The sequence below is a fragment of the Falco naumanni genome, chromosome 5, assembly GCF_017639655.2.
Source record: "Falco naumanni isolate bFalNau1 chromosome 5, bFalNau1.pat, whole genome shotgun sequence".
Taxonomy (NCBI): domain Eukaryota; kingdom Metazoa; phylum Chordata; class Aves; order Falconiformes; family Falconidae; genus Falco; species Falco naumanni.
This window is the reverse complement of record NC_054058.1, coordinates 61,401,197-61,421,677: the sequence shown is the minus strand read 5'-3', so window position 1 is coordinate 61,421,677 and position 20,481 is coordinate 61,401,197. Positions and strand designations below refer to the sequence as shown.

General features: G+C 36.5%; 1 protein-coding gene across 2 annotated transcripts in view; it reads left to right on the top strand.

Moving 5' to 3' along the window:
- PAWR (pro-apoptotic WT1 regulator) overlaps positions 1–20,269 on the top strand; it is an 84,451-nt gene extending 64,182 nt beyond the window's left edge. For both annotated transcript variants that reach the window (XM_040595287.1, XM_040595286.1), the window contains 4 exons: positions 564–598; positions 9,265–9,412; positions 10,809–10,913; positions 15,653–20,269. In XM_040595287.1, the coding sequence (XP_040451221.1) occupies positions 564–598; positions 9,265–9,412; positions 10,809–10,913; positions 15,653–15,739 (375 nt within the window). In that variant the 3' untranslated portion in view covers positions 15,740–20,269. The remainder of the gene's footprint in view (positions 1–563; positions 599–9,264; positions 9,413–10,808; positions 10,914–15,652) is intronic.
- Positions 20,270–20,481: the final 212 nt, after the last annotated feature.

Here is a 20,481-nt window from a genome sequence, read left to right as displayed (position 1 = left end):
GGCTGCAACACTGGGGTTTGCATGGTGAAGAGCATACTTGTAGTTATTGTGACCCAGCTGATAAATTATACATTGATTTGGGTCTCAACCTTGACTACCTGCTGGCTGCAGTTTTTGTTCTGTGCAGAACAACAGCAGCGGTGCCAAAGAATTGGAACAGTTTTGCTCTGCTTCTCTTGGGCAAGTAGGAGCTATCAAAGTGCACAAGCGTTTCTGTATTGGGGGTGGTAGTGAAGGTGTTTTGGTGGCAGGGTGTGTACTGTTTTGGTAAGCTTTGTGTTCCAGATGCTTGAGGACAAAGTGCATGCAGTTTTAAGATGTAAGTAGAAGCTGTCATTGAGTTCTGAGCTGGTGTTCGGAAGCAGTAACACAGTGACAATAATCTTGGTATTCTGTTTATTCATGACAGCAAAATAGTGCAAAACTGAGTTGTACAGCAGCTGTTTGAGGCATGGGCCTCCCGCTCTTAACTGTAGACTTAATTTTCTATGGAGTGATAAAGTATTTTGGAATTACAAATACAAGAAAAATATTAATCAGTTTTTCTTTTCTGTTTCTTTCAGGACTCCTCCAGGATGGTTTCAAGCAGGTATAAAAGGTATGAGATCTTTGTACACAATACATTTCTTTATATATAGAGTTCTGTCAGAAATAAAGCTGATAAAATGGGTATTTGTAGTAGAGACCATTGCACTGCTGCATTAGATACATAGCCTGATTTTGGGTTAAGGATCTGAGAAATGCAGCAAACTTACCCAAACCACTCTTATTTTGTTAACTATTATAAAACAAATTCAGCTAGTATTTTGCTGTGTTTTACTAACGCAGAACAGTTTCCCAAGCAAATGTACCTAACTTTACTACACGTTACCTAGGAACTAGTAGTTTCATGGTTAATTTATGAACCACCATCTTCTGAAGTTTAATACAGGAAGATAATTTTGTTGCTTTCTCCGGTAATACTGAAAAAAATTTCTGTGGTTTTGTCATACTGCTGTCTCAGTTGTAGGGGATGGTGCCCACATGTAGGGTGTCCCGTTTGTTATTTGTTTGTCTTTTAGCCAAGAATTACCCTAGTAGTTACTCAAGTTCCTCCGTCAGAAAAATATTTCAGAAGCTCTTGATGCACCTGATCAGTGTGTCAAATCACAGCTATCACAATTATTAGGAATATATAATGGTAACACGGGGTCTGAAATACGCCAGTTAAAGCAAGGCTTTTGTGTAAACATACTTTTGACACATGAATATATTATCTTTTAGATATCCTTTGCTCAGGTAAAACATGTAGGTGGTTAATCTGCGTATACATATCCTGGCTGTAGAAGTAAGTGCAAAGAGCACCTGCAATTATCTAGTCTTCATTGGTGTATTTTCCACCCCTCAGACTTGTTCACCTATAACAGGGGTCCTCAAACTATGCCCCCCCAGGGTCCTTAATCCGGCCCCTGGTATTTACCAAACATCCCCGCCGGGGGTTGGGGGGGGGAAACCAAGCAGCCGCAGATGGCTGCCTGCCACTGCATCCGCGCGCCGGCCCCCTGGTTAAAAAGTTTGGGGACCCCTGACCTATAAGATCACGGAATGGTTTGGGTTGGAACAGGCCTTCAAAGATCATCTAGCCCAAACCCCCTGCCAAGGGCAGGGGCATCTTTCACTAAATTAGGCTCATCAAGGCTCCACCCAGCCTGTCCTCGAACACTTGGTGGGGCATCCACAACTTCTCTGGGCAACCTGTTCCAGTGTCTCACCACCCTCATTGTAAAAATGTAATAACCTATCCTGTTATGCTTTAGATTTCTTAGCATAGTGCTGTCTTTTATATTTATATTCCTGGGTTCTCATAAACCTAGTTGAGTGATGCTTTTTATTGCTGAGGAATTTTCTTTTAAATCACTTTGTCACTGCAGAATAGGTGGACTTACTGTCACAACTTTAACTATATAATTTCATGATTATTTGCTTATTTATCAAATGCATTTTAGTTCAGTCTTCACTTCATCTTCAGTCCCTGTGCAGAATTTCATTGCTATTTGTATCTGCTGAATACTTGGTGGTGTGTGTCATAATGCTTTGCGGTTTTCATAAACCTTATCTTTATTCTGTTCACATGCTGTATATACTCACTTGCAAAAACTTGGTTGTGTGTGTGGTGGTAATAAATAGAAGCTTGCACAGTCATGTTCATAGCTTATTTTCAAATAAGGTAATACTTCGGATTAGCATCGCAAAAATAGGAAACTAACGGTAGAAAATGCTAAAATAGGACTTGTTTCTGCAGTCATCCCTCAGTCAGCTTTAGTTATATGTGGGATGTGTATGAGGATTCTGACTTCCTATGAGCTGCTGTTCAGTATTTTGTTATGTATGTTGCCATCTCTTTTACACATTGCATAGTCTTCAACCCCATGTTGAAAACAAAGGATTATTTCCCTGTGAAGTCAGCGCTGTGCCCAGTGCTCACAAATACTAAATGGGTTTTATCCTAACCATACCTCTGTGAGTTATACAGTGCCCACTGTGAATAGAGTTAACAGTATCTACAGATTTTTCTCAGTGTTTGAAAATTTATACCGCCCCTGGAGTAATTTTTGATGTAAGAGTACTTGAACAAAGTATCTCTTCCAGTTGGCTTCACTTTCTGATGTGAGTGCTAGAGGTGTCAGGACCAGAGTCATCTTCTGTTCTGATGATGTCTGGCTTGTTTGCCCCTTCCAACACCTGCAGTAAAGGAAGGTCTTACAGAAAACAGCCTCCTTAAAGTAATTCTTACTCAGGTCACTCAGGTCTAACTTAAGTCTCAAATACAGTAGAAGTCCTTTGGAAACAGAAAATGGTGCAGAAAATGCATGATTACACCTACAACTGGAGTGTTAATGCCAAAAGGCTGAATTGAGACCATAAGGTGCTTGAAGGCTCAAATGCATTCAGCTTAATGTGCTTTTAACAGTTTTGGGTGTACTGCCTTAAGTTTTCAAAGCAAACTGTAAGCAAAGTATGTTCTCACATAGGGACAACCAATTTGAAGCTGTTAATTGTGTTATTCTGACAACAAAGTGTTCAGTACTTTGTGGGTGGGGAAGAGGATTTGAGTAGACTTTACGAACATGTGACAGCAAAAATGAAAACATGTTTCCCTAAAATCTTGGGCTCTGTTATAGACTCCCTCCCTCACAGAAAGAATGCATTATTTGCCAGAAAATTTCAGGTCCTTTTCTTCTATCCTTATTACTCCCGCTTTTTCTTTTTTGCCTTCTCCCTTTTCCCCAGTGACATCTTTTTTATCTCGGAATTTTTCTTCACTTCACTGGTTTCCATTTCCTACCCCAGTTAGACACCCTTTCCTCTCTCTCCCCATTTCTCTTGTGTCCTTACATTTAACTGTGGAGGTCATAGTCTTCTCTCTGTTATTTTTCTGATTTCATGGTTGGGTTTTTTTTTCCTGTTTTGTCTCCATCCTCTGACCATTTCTGACTTCTAGGCTGGGTTACTGATACCATCCCAGGCTCCTGGTACTTTCTGTTTCCCTTCCCATATAGCTGTTTTCATGTCTACATGGAGATACCCAGCCTCCTAACAAGACAAGAAAGAATTAAGAGCAGAGAAGGATCTGTGCTGTGTGTTCTCATGTAATCGCTCTTCTCTCAGTATGTTCCAGCACTCAGGGAATTGCACATACTTTACTACCTATTTAATCAGACACGCGGGCTGCTTTGCCTTATATGGATGCAGTAATCCATGGTTAAACGTTTATATGACATTGCTGAGAAACCCATTTTACTGAGTGTCCATTGACTGGAAGACATGTTTACAGAAGAACTCCGCTGGCTGCTGTATGTTATTCTACTTCTGTTTTTTCTGACTTGGACAAACTGAGTATGTGTCCTTATGCAGTAAAGTAATGAAATTTTGGAACGAGGATCTTGATCTATAATTGTAATTTGTCTTCTGAATTTACTTCAGAGATTTCCACACTTACACTCCAAAAGTTTGTGGAGGGGTTCCTTTGTAGTTGCATAATTAACTGCATAAAATACTTTCAAAGGAAAATGATGGTTCTGTTGTGATCTGGAGTGGTACTGTAAGATCTACTAAAAGCATGACCAGAATCTTCAAGGTCATGCTGACTCAACAGCCACAGGACATGCTTATGAGAGTATTTGGGAGTTGCGATCAGCCATCTGTCCTGACTGTGAGCTTCATGTGATTAAAATGTGTAGATATCATTCAGTTGTAATAGCCCATATCAGCTTCCTCATCTTTCATTTCTCTCTAAGCTTTTCTTCATGTGATACACCTCATCTTGGCTGTTTCAAACCGCTGTTGCTGTAACTGGGTCTACCAGTTTTTGCACTGCTTTGTTAGTTATTTTAAAGAAACACGCATGTTGCCATTAGTAAGAATGATTTTCTGATTCAGGTGTGATGAAGAATGGTTTTCTCATTCAGGTCTGATGCTATCAGCGTAGTTGGTATCATCGCTGGTTTTTCAAACAAGGAATGGCAAAGTGTGTTCTGTTTATTGAAATATTTGAGTGTAACCTAAATGTAAACACAAATTATGTTTGTCTTGCATTCTGTAAACTAAAAAGTTTGTTTGCAGGTAACAGTAAAGCAAGATATGTATGTGGACTTTGGAATATTTTTGTAAGCATAGAGTATTTGGTTTAGGAGCTTATTTTTAAGACTGTCTACTAGCTTTTGAACCAATTCATCTTTTTCTTAGAAGTGTCTTAAATTGAAAAGAAAGCCTTGCAAATCAGGATTTAAAATAATTCAGCAGATTTTTGCATGGTTCATGGATCAGACAGATCAGGCTGGCTCAGTTTACAGAAAGAGCTAGATTAAAATCTCTTCGTGGTTCAGGGGTATGTTCCCCTTATAAGTTTGTTTATTAGTGGAAATGAATACAATATGGTATGGTTTTATGGCTGCCAGACAAAATGCAAAATGTTGGAGCGTTTTTGCCCCGCCCCGCCCTTAGGATAGTACAGCACCCTAACATGGCACCCAACACGTAGACACCCTTGCCTGCTAATTCTAAAAGACTGTATTGTACTTGAGTTTAATATTCGTGTAAGAGTTGAAAAATAACCAAGGGAGAAAAGATCGCAAGAAGAAAAGCTAGTGCTTCAGAGCACTCATTGGAGATGCTCTGAAGGAAATGTTAGAGCACTGCTGAAATTCTCTTGCTTAGTGTTTTTCAGATTACTACAAAGCTTAAACTGTAACAATTTACATTCCATCATATTAGCCTTGATCTTACTAATTAAAAAAAAAAAAAAAAGGCAGCAAAATATTGTTTCACAACACTATGCCCAGACTTGCCTGCTTGCCTGGGTTTGGGAGTTTTTCAGCAAGGGTTAGCTGTTGAAGCATGGTCTCGTCTAGCTTGTTACCTTAGGACCACTACTTTGCAGATATGAACACTTCAAACAGATAGTGGTCACGCAGGGTACTTTTCTTGACTTTTGTATCCCCTTTTCAGCCAATGCTGATGTTATGGGAAGGCAGAAATGCTTCAGGTTTATTTCTGCAGAAGTTTTTGGTCCAAGTTGAGCCAGCTGCAGTTCCTCGCTGTCCCTTGAGCTAGTGCTAATGCAGCTGATCAGGGTAGTGCTGCAGGGAGCCACTGTGGCTGAAGTAGAGGGTTTCCTTTTGCTGGGCTACTGGATTGCTGCATCAGCTCTTTGAATGGTTTCCTTCTCCGTCACCTGAAGGCCAGAGCTAGGAAAAGTGGAGGAGGCTAGGAACGTGCAGCTGTAGAGAAGACAGGACTGCCTTTCCTTAGCTCAGCTCTGAAGGCCACAAACTTGGCTTAAGCAGTTTAAAGTAACTCAAGTCCAAGTTGGCCTGTTTAGTAATAATGATTTTTTGCTCATTCTTCTAAAGAAGCTGTTAGCAACTGACTGGATTGTGGTGCCGCAATTAATGAGAAGTTCCCAAATCAAGTATAGTTACAAGATTCTGGCAGTAAAATTAAACGGAGTTGAAAATCATTGTCGTAGTTGAAATCAATGAAATCTGGTTTTGACCAGATGGTTTTAATTGGATGAAATTGCGGTTTGGACAGTGCTTCAGGAAGACATTGAGAGAACCAAAGAGGCATTGGAAGGAGCAAGATTTATTCCACCTTTCTGTAATATTGCTGTTAAACTTGCCCTGGTGTGAATAACTGATTCTATATTAAAGGAAATGACTAGAACATCATTCCAAAGCAAACCTTTTGTTTCTGTGTAAGAACAGTCAAACTGCAATGTGGTTTGATTTCATTATATGATTTTTATTTAAGTACAGCCAGAAAAAAACTTTCAAAAGTGAGTCGTCTTAAGTTGCAGAAGTGTTTTGTGCTTTCAGCATTCTAGTACAGGAATACACATTTAGAATGAGGTTTTGATAGTGGCTAATTGAAAGTAAGCTAATGGAACAACAAATTGGATTTTGTTAAACATCTTGTTGTACATGCCCTTTTGAAGCAGTAGTGAGGGATGTTTCTATCCAGATGTGTTCTCGTTTGCTACTCTCTGCGTGGGCACTCTGATCTAGTGTACATATGGCTACAAATACAGTTTCAGATACTCTTCTTGAAAAATAATTTAAATATACTATTTCCTGCAGCCATAGTCTGCGGTTAGATGTTTCAACTGCGTGTGTTAAAACAGTCATGTGCATAAGTTACTTGAATGCTGAAAAGCGCAATACATTTTAAATTGCATTCTTGAGCTATGATTCTAGATTTTTTTTTCAGCTTGCAGACCTCTGTCAGTTTTCTTCTGGTGCTGATGACCATTTGTACCCAATGCACATCTACTGACAATGGGCTTTCTTTTCTTTCTTACCTTTTGTGAGATTCCAGCAACTTCCAAGTTGCAAGTATTTGCAAACTGTTACTCAGGAAGTGGAGGAAGCAAGGTTTCAGTAAACTAAACAGGTTCCGCTGTGACACGTGTGCACTTCTCCCCTGCCTCCCCCAATGGAAGGCATAAACCCAATTTCTTTTCTTAGTAGTATACAAAGATCTTCAGCTTGGAGAGATGATGATTATTATTAGTATTATCATCATCATCATTATTACTAGTAGTAATAGTATTGTTGTTACACATTGATAAATATATAATAGATTGTATAGCTATATATAAATATTAAAAGAATATAAAAATATACAGGTTTATTTCCATAGAGATATCTCTTAGGACTGGTTGATAGATATTTTCTGGTAGTAAAGCATAGACACCACTTGTTCTAGACAAATTTTCTTTTTTGTCGGAGGCTTGCAAAGTGACATTGTATCTGAAGACTAAAATTCCATTCTTTGTGAAAGTTATGTTGGTTTTGTCTCGGATGGTGCCTTTTTTGCTGTTGCTGTCTACTGGACATTGGTTTTAACATCCAAAATAATGAATTTCATATCTGTCACATTCCTTGTGTTAGCTTATGGAATAATGCCTCCTTAAATGTGTTTTTAAATCCCATTTCCTAGAAGTCTTCATGATACATCCTTTGTACTTGCTGATACTAAAAAGGAATGTGTTCAGTAGGGTCTGTTCCCCAATGGAATAGTGAGGAAATTTTTGAGTGTGAGTTTCAAGGACAATAAAGAAAATGTCTTAATATGAATTATTAATTAAACCTTTTCTGTCTAGGTATTCTTTCATCTAACTTTACTATAGGAGCATCTGCTGGTATCACTTACTGGAGCAGAGTTGAGATACTTCAGTGTATTGGCAAAAGAGCTTATTTTTGAGCATTGAAAAACTGAGCCCTTTTCGTGTGGTCTATCCTTGAACATGAACAACGTGGAGCAACACATTTTTCAGAAAGCTAAATAATCTAGAATTTATAGAGTTAAGCTAAAATATTTCTCTTATGTTGTGTTGCAATGTGTGTATCTGGTCCTAGAATTTTTTTTTTCAATCTTCTGGATGAAGAATAAACAGTGCTAAATATGGTAATAACATTAAGCTACAAAATTCCTTACAATTAATGTCACTGTGCCTTGGAAACTTCACACATACTGAGCAAAACAGTATTTATATCCTGCTTTAGATTTGCACTGTATCCATCTAGATATACACACTGTCAGTAGGGGTTTTCTAGAGTTATGAAATGCAGAGCTGTTAAATGAAGACATTAATCATATACTCTTCTGTGTTTTAAGGGAGATGTAGGGATACTCATAATGCTTTTCATTCTTTTCCTAAGTGCTCTAGAAAACCAAAGGCAGTTGCCCAGGACCATGTCTAGGTGGTTTTTGAGTATCTCCATTCAGATTCTTCTGGTGAAGACTGAACAAGGGACTGTTTTTTGTCTTTGGCTGTACAGCTGTATATTTTTAAAGTCTAGGAAGTGTAGTTTTGGTGGATTGAAGAGGAAAAGATCTGTATCTCTCTGCTGGGTCCCAGGGCACTCTGTTCTGCTGCTCTCAATCATTCATTAGATTCTACACTGAAGGTAAATAACATTGCTATTAGGAAGAAAAGAAGAACACTGTTAAATTTGTGACTTTGAAAATGCTTGACTTCTCATGAATATTTTTAAATGAGTACTGTTTTTTGTACATAATGATCATAATGGAGAGCCCATAAACCTTTTTTAAAGCTAGTTTATGTGCCTTTGCAATGCTTATCTGTTAAGGTTCCCTGGCAGTAATATTTTTTTAAGAAATAGGCACATGATCTAAACCAAATACCATAACACCAGTTACTGAGTGCCTACCAACTGAGCTGTGACAGACTACTGTGTATTCAAGTAAAATATTTGGAAATGGCATAAAATTAATGTCTTGAGCCACATCACTTTCTCACTTTGGTTTGTTTTCCAGTTCCTTACAGGCCATATCCGTAGTTCCTCCTGAAAAATCAGTTGATACGTGTAAGCTTCTTATGTGTTGGACATGTGTTTTTCATCCTTCATGTTTTCATCTACTTAAAAAGATGCTTGGTTTAAATTCTGCAGTTGTACTTTTTTAAATGAAGTTGCTTAGCTTGGTTTTTGATGCATACAGTTCATAAAACTTTACATCTTTGAAAATAAGATAGGATGTGTTTAAAGTTGATTATCTGTGTGATGAGAGCTGCGTTACTCAAGTATTTGACTCCTTGAGACAGTGAATTTAGTGAGTCCTCAGCAACACAAGAGCTGTGAAATAAATTCTTTGCAGTTTGACTGACCTATTGAGGACTTTGGGAAGCACTTTTGTTACTTCTATCATTTCCTTTTTGTTAAATGTATAAATAGGTGTCTGCTCTGCTCTTTGCCTTTGTAGCACAGCTAATGCATCAGAAGAAGATATTCCCAGTAGATACTCCCGAACAGACAGGACAACTTACAGCAGATACAGCAGGGATGCAAATTCTTCTGGCAGTTCCATACCAAGTAATGCTTTGGAAAAGCGGATTGAGGAACTTGAAAGGGTAAGTACCAACTAAGATCTGCATGGCATACATATGACATAAAATACCTTTGAAACTCCATGGGGAAATATACAAGAGAAATATACGGAAATGATGCTAAATGCTTGAAGTACAGTTAGTTATGCCTGTAAAAAAAGTACAAAGAGTCAGATTGACTGAGAAGAATGTGAACTTTTAATCATGGATGTTTAGTTGTCATTTGGTATATAAGTAAGAAATAGTTGAGGTAAAGATAATACTCTTAGAGAGCCAGGAGTGCTCTGCGTATTTCTCATATGCACCTTGTGACACACCAACGCAGGGCAAATAACATGGGGGAAGGAGGGGCTCGTTGGTTGTTCAGAAAATTAGCAAGCCGGTTTCTGATCTACTTGGTTTGAATTTTTTAATATACTGAAATATAAAATGTAATTGCTATCAAGTTGATTGTTAAAGTTTTAAACATTGAAAATATATATTTTAAACAGTTTCCATTATTTCAGACATTCTTCATACAAACAATTTTGGGGAAATGTAATAAAGTTAAAGCTGAATTTTTCACCTAAACCAGTATTTTGCTAAATAATGTCATCTGTGTAATGTATTATGGGCTTCTCTGTCTTCCTCTGAAGTGGATTTTTGTGGGAAACTTGCCAAATATTCTTGAATTCATATGGATGAAAGTTACTAAGTAAACACAATTTGAGCAGATCTTTTTTGGAAAGGATGAAAATAAAGCATATACCGTAGAAATTACTTTTTTTTTAAAGACTTGAGGAAGCCTGATTTGAGTGAGGTACACCATAAACCTCTCTTCCAAATCGGTTTCCTTCTGAAATAATTTAACTGCTAGTAATGCAGAAAATAGATGAAGATTTAAGGGCTTTCTTTCACTATCTTGAACCCCGATTTACTGAATTCCTAATGGATATTTTCATTTTGCTCACATTCAGGCCCAGAGATCTTAACAGTGAGTCTTCATTCCTTGTTAGTGGTAGTATTAAAAAAACCCACACAACCACAAACCACCCCAAAACTAAACAAAAACAAACAAACAAAAAGACTAGCCCTCCCAGTATGTCAAATTTGGAAGCTGATAACTTTATGTTTACTTGCTTTTGTTGTGGGCTCCTATCCGATTTTGAGTTCATGCATAAGTTAAATATTGATTAAAACATATTTGGAATCAGAGACATCACACAGGTTTGCCGTGGGTAAAATATTTTCTTAGATGTGATTCTTTAGCTCCTTGAAATATAATGGCTTGAAGATGTGGGTTTGACTTGCTGTGGAAAAGGAATTATAGGAAAGTGTGTGGAGTTTTTTCTTGTTTGTTTGTTTTAAATGCTAATAACTTAAAACTGTCTCTTAAAACCAAAAATTGCATTACAAACAACATTGCATATTCTGGGTTTAGGAACTTTCAAAGGAGAGACAGGAAATTGCAAGATTGATGAAGATGACACAGGATAAAGATGAAGTAATTGGAAAGCTGAAGGAAGAAATTGATTTATTAAACAGAGTAAGCACATATTTTCTTGCATGCTGCTATATAAAGAGGGCATAAGTCTCTGCATTCTCTGTGCTCTTCTGCAGGAACTTGCATCTGATCAGAAGAGAAGTAAATATGGGTTTTTTTGGTATTTGTGTAACTTCTCAAGAGGGATGTCAATAAGTTACATTTTTTTTCCAGGTAACTTCTGTTTGTCATGATTAACTTCTTTAAGCTGTGTGTTGTTGGAGGACCTGGATTTCTTCTTGCTATAATTGTTCATAGAACAAGGTTATAAAAGCAAAAGTGGTTTACTGTCTTTTCTTTCCAAATTCAGTACGTAGCGTACCAGGAAATAATCAAGCTGGGATTTTGACAGTTTACTCAATAAATTATTACCCAGGACTTCTATTAGACAAAGTAATTATAAATTTAATTTCATTTTACTCAGCTTTTAATTGCTAGTAATAGTTTAGATGATCTTAGAAAGATTGAGAGTAAGTGCTTTATATTCTGACACACATTCTCATATGCTTTATTGATGGTTCCCAAGTAAATGCAGAACAAGACAGGGGCAGCAGACTTTGGCTAGTATCACTCAGGCAAGGTGTGCAGGCAGGTGAAGAGGGGATAGAAGTGTGAGACATGCTTGGGTGTGGGACAGTATGAGAAGTTTTAAAGTTGATAGAAGATACCAAGTCCCAGTTTTAGGGGCAGACTGGGACTCTTTCATACAGTGGATTAGCGACCTCATCTTGCGCTTCCTGGCTGGGGTGCAGAGCCTGGATATCCTAGGGAGGTACGCCTCCACCACTCCAGAGCAGACATTCTCATAAACTTTCAGAGCTGGCTTTGGTCAATCCAGCAGTGAAGGGAGGAAATAACTCTATGTTCATAGTGGCAAACTTTCATTTTCCACTGTTCATTTGTAACAAAGGAGGACAGCATTCAGAAGTTTGCAAACTAATCTAAAGAGCAAAGGATGATGAGGTTAGTCTGACACAGGTGTCTTCCCCCTTCCCCCATAAAGAAGTTGGAAGTTAATCTGTGGGATGAATGAAGTATTGTCTGTTTAGGAGCGATTTCTATTTTAATCGAGGAATTGGTCTTTATGCCTTCTTCCATTCTGCAAAGAATCTGTCACACCTAAGCTGATGACCTTTTACAGCCAAGGCAGGCATTCATTCCTCCTGCATAATGGATGGCAAAGATACTTAATACTGCCGTTCACATCTGACTTCCTGACTCAGAGGTCAGAAAGAACAAATAAAAGAACCTAAATCACTGAAACTTTGTGTCTTAGGCCCATGACAGTGAGGTTTTCTGTTCCAGAAATAATGTCATTTTTCACTGCTGTATTTGATGAGGTATGATGTCCTAAATGGAATCCATTGAGAGTCTGTCTAGAAACAGTCTTTGAACATTTGTAGTAAAGTCAAGCAGTGCCTGTGTCTTGTCTGTGTTAAGTAGGAAGACAATTTCTGCTTGTTGTATGGAAAGAAAACACAAACCAGAATATAGTCCTTTCAAAAACCTCTTTATTATACGATAACTAAAATTGTACCTTTCCATGAGATCCACAAAGCCATCTTGCTGATGCTCCCTAGGTAACTTCTCTTAAAGGGAGAGGAGCATAAGGATTTCTTCCTCCATCAGGTCAGCGTTTATCATAGCTATAACACGGTCTGTTAGCTTAATTGCAGTGCAAGTTATTTATGTTTGCATCCCTTGGGCTTTTCTTAACAGTGAAATAGCTGCCAATATTCTTAACAATGAAAAGAACTTTATGACTAGCATAATAATTTACCACCTTATGAAAGTTTGAACCCATGTCTGGAGTGATGCTTCTGTTAAAACAGATGCAGATTTGATAGCACTTGGATTTATGATTGCTTCTATGTTGGCTGTTCATGTGGATTTAGAAAGAGGAAAGGTTTAGAATAATAGGAAAAGCTACAGAAATACGGTGTCATTCCCATGATAGAAAGTTCTGGAAGTTAATAGGGCAGTTATATTTACCTAAGGTTTATTATCATAACGGAGAACATGAGAGCCACTTGAATATTCATCTGTTCTTCATGGAATGTTATTCTGTAGACCTGGCACCAGGATTGGATGCTTTACATGGAAGAACAGTTGTTATCTTCAACTTTCTGCTCACATAAAAAGATGTCCTTAGGCCTAAACTTAACTGAGCTTATGCAAGTATCTTTTTTAAAAAGTTTTGCTGGTAGGCAACCTAAATAGGGGTCTCTTTTAGAGCATTTACACACGTTCATGGTATTTCTCCATCTTTTAGGTTCATCAAAGTAAAGTTATTGCATGTTGAGTTGTGCAGATATAGAAAGAATTTAATGTCAAAGAGCCTAAATAACTTCAAAATGCCAATTTATTGCATAGCTTTCTGACTGCTTACTCCTCATATGTAAAGAAATGCTTTTCCTATAGGTTTCAGTGAGTTCACAACCATGGATGCATCCTTGATTGGCAAAGATCTTGTGTTACACTTGAAAACCTGTTTTTCCAACAATCCTGAAAATTTCTTGGCAGACTTTTTCTCATTTTAAATATATTTATTCAGTATAACAATATGATTTTACTGACATCAGTCAGTGCATCACAAAGATACTTAAAGAACATGAGCTATGTTTACATTGAGAAACAGAAAAGGCTTTCTGCTATGTGGCATTCTTTGACTCAGTACGTTAGCCACTGAAAGTATGTCCGCTGCATTTTCTGTAAGAAAGGGGTAATTGCTTCATAAAACCCTCAAATGTCTGAAGGGGAAAGCATCTCAAGACATTTAAATATTTGTAGGCTAAGTTCAACTGTCTACTAGTTTACACTTGGTCATCTCTGACCTTACTAAGACGTCATCGTAGTTAAATGTGTGTTTGGAGAGAGTCTGTCAGTGAGGATTTACAATCCAATTAGTGTCAGTTGTGTGGTTCTTGGTCCCTTTGGTATCTGAAGTCCAGGCCTTCATGCTATTGCATCTTTTTTACTAATAAGTATAAATTAGTGTGGTAATTTTGAATAAGGAACTTGAAATTTCAGTGGCAAAAACCAGCTGCATGTCCTGGTCCATTGTTTTGATAGATATTTAAACTGCACGAGTTATTTTTCCTGGTTCATATTCAAGAAACTCTTACTTGTAATAATCCTTGGCATGTCAATTTTACAGCATAAACATTTCACAGACTTTTAATATTTTGTTTTGAGCAAATTACGGTATTTTAAACAGAAGGGTTTGGGGTAAGCTTTGAGACATGTGATGGCTAGGTTGAGAACAAGCTCAAACACAGAATTATGTATACTGAACTAAAAAAAAAAACCACTTTTTTTTTTAATGTATTGTCCCTTCCATCTGATTATTGATCTGAACTGCACAAGAGAGAAAACAAAGTCTGTTTCTTACAGTTACGTAGTAAACTATTTATAGTAGCTATCCATCAAAACTTTCCGTGTTTAGATGTTTTAAGTCACTTTTATCTATTATGTTGAGTGGGCAAATGCTTTTCCTGGAATTCATATTGTGATGTAGCATTACTTCTGTGAGGCAAAGAGGAATTTCTGTGACTGATTTCTTGATTCCACATTATAAAAACAATACAGTAATTGTGAAGGTGTTGTGGTATGGATTTTGGCCTGGCAAACTCAAGAGGCTTTTGAAAATCGTTATACTGTCTAAACACAACGTCTTTAGCATGCACTTCTGGAATGACCCCACTAAAAAAAAAATATGGAAATAGATTCCATATATCAAACACGGCTTAACAACTTAAAGAAACAAGACAGAGGAGATCTTTTCTCTACTACTGTTTTATGCTCAATGTAGCATAGCAACAGTAGGGTTTTGTAGACTTCCATCAAAAGGAATCTAAGATCTCAAATGAGAATCCTCATTCTTCCTTCTTTGCCCAACTTCGATTTTCCTCTTGAAAGTGCTGTCCTTGATGTCACTTCCCCTTCTTTTTTCCCCACCCCCACCCCTCCTCATTCTCAATCTGTTTCTTCTATGGTTTTTTTGTTTGCCTACCCCCCAGTAAAATTATTTTTTGTAATGTAATGCTTACATTGAACAGCCAGTTTCACTGATTTTCACTTTAAAGGCTTGAAAAGAAAAGTGAAGAAGTGAATGGGATCTGGGTAAATCTAGTAATTAGTGGAAGAGGAATAAACATTTGGGGTAGGATCATTCTCTTAAGCACCCATTATTACTGTGTATGCTGTCTGTTCTTTCAGTAGCAAACAAGTTACAAAATGTATTTTAATATTTTTCACAGAAATGGAAGAAAATGGACAGGCAGTACTTTTTCTAAAAATGTTGAATGCTTAATTTAAAACATAAAACAGGTCATCTTGCAATAATAACCGATGATGTGTATAGTGAGTGGGATAGTTGCTGATGAGCAGAGTCTGGGGAACAGTGGCAAGAGCTGACTAATGCACTCTCTGTATGTGCCAATGAAATAATCATGCCCATCCTATTTTGGTTTCTTAATGCATTAATTCCTGCTGTAGCTTCAGTTTTGACTATACGTTTCCATTTAAAGGTACATGGGAATATAATATTAATGTCTTGTAATTACTGTAACATTTGGAAAAAGGCTAGTTTAACAGTTTTAAGGGTAGCTACTGCGACGCAGTAATTCATTCCATCCCCAGCTTCTTCATTTCAGAGCTAAGATGCTGAATTCCCGCTGCTACTACTTGAAAGCTTGTATTTGTGTCCTGATAAATGTTTATTTTTCTTTTTCCTTTCACAGGACCTAGATGATATAGAAGATGAAAATGAACAATTGAAGCAAGAAAATAAAACCCTCTTAAAAGTCGTTGGACAGCTGACAAGGTAGAAGATCCGAGCCTCAATGAGGAAAGATTTAAAAACTACTGATTGAATGTTAAGGTCAATATAGTAATACTTCCTGTGTTGCAGTATGTTATAATAACTGTCTTTATATTTATTGTTAGGAAACCAGATGAATGTTTATTTTCATAGTACATACTTCTTCATTCAATGAAGTGGCATCAAATTTGGGCGATATTTTTACCTTTCTATTCACATAAGAATAATTAAAATTGTTGACATATTTCAAAATACTAAGTTCAAAAATATGTGTGTTTTGTATCTTCAGATTACATCTGGATAAATAACAGTAATTTAAAATTCATAGCACCAAGATCACTTTCAGACCATGTGGGTGTATATTTTTGAAATGAACGGAAGCAATACATATAAGCTTTGTTTACACAGATCCGAAATATATATTTTGGGAAATACTTCCTTTTTTGTTTAAGCAGCTGTAAAGTGGATGTCTTATTACTGATGTATAACAGTTTGCAGGTCGATTACTTGCTCTGAAACTCCTTTATGTTGAGGTTTTTTTACTGTATGTGAAAGACTGACAATAGTAGAAGATAGCATTTATTTTTTTTTTTTTCCTGTATAACAGTATTCTGGCAGGTAGGGGAGGTTTTATTAAAAAAAGCAAACAAAAAACCACAGACACAAAAACCCCCTTCCCACAAACAAAAAAACCCCCAAACACAAAACCACCAAAAAAACATGAAATCACCTGTAGTATCAGCATTAATGAGCTCTTAGAATCATATTGAAGTTGTGCACTGCAGTTTATTTTAAAGCTTTTGCTTAAGCAATGGAAATGCAAGTTTGCTATCAGACAGTAAGTTTGTTTGCTGTGTTGAGAATACAGGCAAAGCCTGGAGCTTTCATTTTAGCAAAGACACTTTTGCAATACTCTTCTGTTAAAGTTGTCATCTTAAAATTTGAGGTTTTTTGATGTATCCATTTTTTAATCTGGGTGAAAATTTTTGTAAATAACAAAGTAGAGGGGCATACAAGTGATTCCTGCCCTTTTGAAACATCAAATGGTTTTAAAAAACCCCAAGTTTTCTCATTTATTTGAAACTAAGATGTTTAAAAAGCGCGTATTTAGATGTTACAATCCAGTCATGACTGTGTACTGATTTTTCTATAGCATGACATTAGACAAAATTTTCACTTTACATTAACCACAGACCTCAGTTAACAGTACTGTTGTTAAAATTGTTAGGTTGGAATTTGACGTGCTTTATTTCGTCATAACAGAGCACATTTTTAATTCCTGATCAGAATAAATATATATGTCATTTGAGTCAGGACACTAGAAATGGAAGCATTTCTAAGAGTCCAGGCTTTTTCTTATGATTTTGAAGTTTGGTGTCAGAAAGTTGCATGCATGTAGTTTTTGTAACCTTGAAACTTAAAGGCAACTTTAATATATAATAACAATCACCTTTTCAGATTTGCCAATTGTTTTCATGATGTGTATTTAATGACTGTAAGAGTTCTTAAAAATGAAAATCCAAGCATTATTGTTCACCTTGGATTGTTTTGGATATAGATTATTTTGCATTTGTGTATTCTAACGGGGAGGAACTTCTCACAGCTTTAAAGTATTTTTCAAGACAATTATATTCTAGGATGCCTTGATGTTTTCCTTCACAGTGGATGATATCCCATGGGACACCATTTAAAACCTTTACTCAGGGATTTAAATGGTATGGGGGGGTAATATAGGCCCTCTGAACTACAGTATGCACCAATGAATATTGCTTTTAGTATTGTTCAAACAGTAAGAAGTCCCTTATTTATCAGATTCATGAAATTCAATTTTTAAAGTAATACAATCAGTTGAGATGTATGCCTTCTGAATAAATATGAAACTTTCTCTGGAAGAACATCTGGTTTTCTTCTCTGTGTACAAGGTAGGAAATACACGTACCGATTTACAGCATGGGATGTCAAACATATTGAAGCATCATTAAGGAGTTAATGCAGAACACACAGATAGTAATACAAAGTTGTAAATGAGATTTCATAAACTGTATTTCATATACATTTTAAACCAAAGAACAGGAACAACAAAGAACATAAACAAGAATTACTTGTCTTCCTATTACCTATTCTTGGTTTGCATGTGTGTTGGCTAAAACTTAGTAGCAGTAACACCAAAATTAGAGTTTATTGCTTTTTTTAACTTGGACATCCAGCTGACAGAAATAGATGGCAGAAGTACTTCTGACACCCTACCTTGAAGAGGTACTGGCAAGGGAAGTTTCCAGATATTTGAAACCGGTAATGCTTCAGGCAGAACATGTGAACAAATGAACTGTTGGGAATTCACAGATAAAGTACCTCAGGACATTACTGTTGTTGTGTATTTTTATACAATCATAAAGCTCTTCATGGTTTTAAAAATTGCCACAAACTGTATCTTGAAGCATAACACTTCAGCTGACGGTCTGGAAGATTTAGGTGGCTTTTTGGAAAAAAGGATGTCAGTAACAGTTCTTTATCACTTACATTATCAGGCTCATGAGAGAAGTTTAGTAGATTCTAGGAAAAATGATATATTATGTAGAATGTTAATAATTGTCTAGTCATTACTTGCCATTAAACGTTTATTTCAGTAGGGTACCCTTATACTCAAGCTCAAACATAGAGTAAGATTTTATCCTAGGTGATATGAAGGTGTTAAATTGGCTACCTTATCAGCAATTCACTAACCCATGTCCATGTCATTACTAGTCCAAAATCTTGATTGTTCTTAATTGTGTGATTTAAAAGCAGAGAGACTGCTGTAAATGGGAACCCACCTCCCTTGGGAAGGCTTATACGATTCCTGAATCAGTCTGGGTATTAATGTACCTGGGCTAAATAATTTTTAGTTGAGATTTTCTGGGGGGAGAGGGGCACATTAGTATGCAATGCTAAATGTATGGGTAAGTCTCTTGGAGATTTCTGAACTTTGATGTCTTAAAATTCATACCACACTGCTTAGGTCTAGCATCTGTGTTTCTGGGTAACAGGTCATCTAGGAAAATCTAAACAGAAAATTAATCCCATCGACTAACTCAATTAAGACAATTTTTTTCAAGATACTTTAATAATGAACAGCGCATAATTCCTATTTTGATAATGCAGTGATACTCCTGTTATCGTCACATACTATTGTGTAGAAAACATACACTACATCCAGAGCTGAAGGTTAAAATTATGCAGAAATATCTCATTGATAATATGCACTACTGTTTGTGGGATTTATTCCCTAAATAAGTTCAGCCATATATAAATGTTGGTGATGTTAACAAGGAAATTCAAAATGGCTCATTTTTCATTTTTAAAAATAATTAAATGGCCATTTAATTAAGTTCAGTGTTACTTGATTAACCGAAAGAGTACAATCTGTCTGTGCAAATGAGTGTTTTTTCTGTCTTTAAAGCAAATTTTTTACTTCATTGCAATATTTGTATTTACACATTTTAGAGGTGAATTATTTCTGTGTTAGATTGGCTCTGAATGTGAGAGGTAGAGTGAGAAGAGAGGGTAACAAGAAATAAATAAATGACTTCCAAAATAGGAAGTATAACCTAATGATTTGATTTTTTATTCAGCTGTACTGAAAATTGGCTGTGGAAAGATTTGTGATTGGCATCAGCAGTACAAAAGATACAGGGGTCTTAGTATGTTGGAAACAACTGGTTAACCTACATCAAAAGTTCTTTTCAACTTGTCTCATACCATTACAGCTTGGAAACTTGCTACCAGAAAGAGACCAAAAAGAATAGTGGAGATCACATTACTTTGTAACATCTTGTTAGGAGAGCAGAGTTACACGACTCCAGCTTTTTTATGTTTTCCTGCAAGTTCTTTGTGGCTATTTCCAGTGGATTGAAACAAATGAGTACTAGTAGACAAGAGGAAAGGCAATTATTGGGAAAGAAACACATGAGTAATAACTGTAAAAGATATTGACACCAGCATTTTTAGAAGCATTTCTACTTCTGTCATTAAGCATTTCTTTAGGACTACTTAAATATTATATCCAGGATAAAAAGGACTTTGATATGTATTTTAGTAGCATTCATGATCTTCCAAGTATGTTGACGTACTGTAGCAAATCTCTGCCTACTGTTTCTCCTTGTACTGTAGCAGATGTACATTACCTTGTTAATTTAATCCTTTTGCTTTTATTTCTGAATTTCTGGTGTATCTGTTCTTGTTCAGGGCTAGCTGTGATTTTTCTGTTCTGGAAAAATTGTGGTAGTTGAGTTTTCCTCTGAAAATAGTCTCATAATCATAATGCAGAGTAGTATTTTTTTTTAATATCCATTTTATGCATTTAAAAAGTTGAAGCGTCATTAAGCTATAAATAACTAAATATCCATTTTAGTTTTGAACATGGGCTGGTTGTGATATTATTTGTGATACCAGATTAAAAATGATGTTGAGATTCTTAGCATTGCAGGTAATAGATAAGTGTTTAATCTAACAAGAAAGACTGTGTGCCTTTGTCCAAATAAAACAAAATTGTTATTAATCCAGGCTGACTACTTATTGTGTTTAAAGGATAATTAATATTGTCTGACTAAAATTCTAATTGGATTTGTCACCCGTGTACTGGGAAGCTCCCAACCTGAACTGCTAGAATCATCCTTACATTCAGATTAAATTTTTCAATTGTATGCATGTTTGCACACACACACGCGCGAGAGAAACACACACACACACACACACACGCGCGCGCGCGCG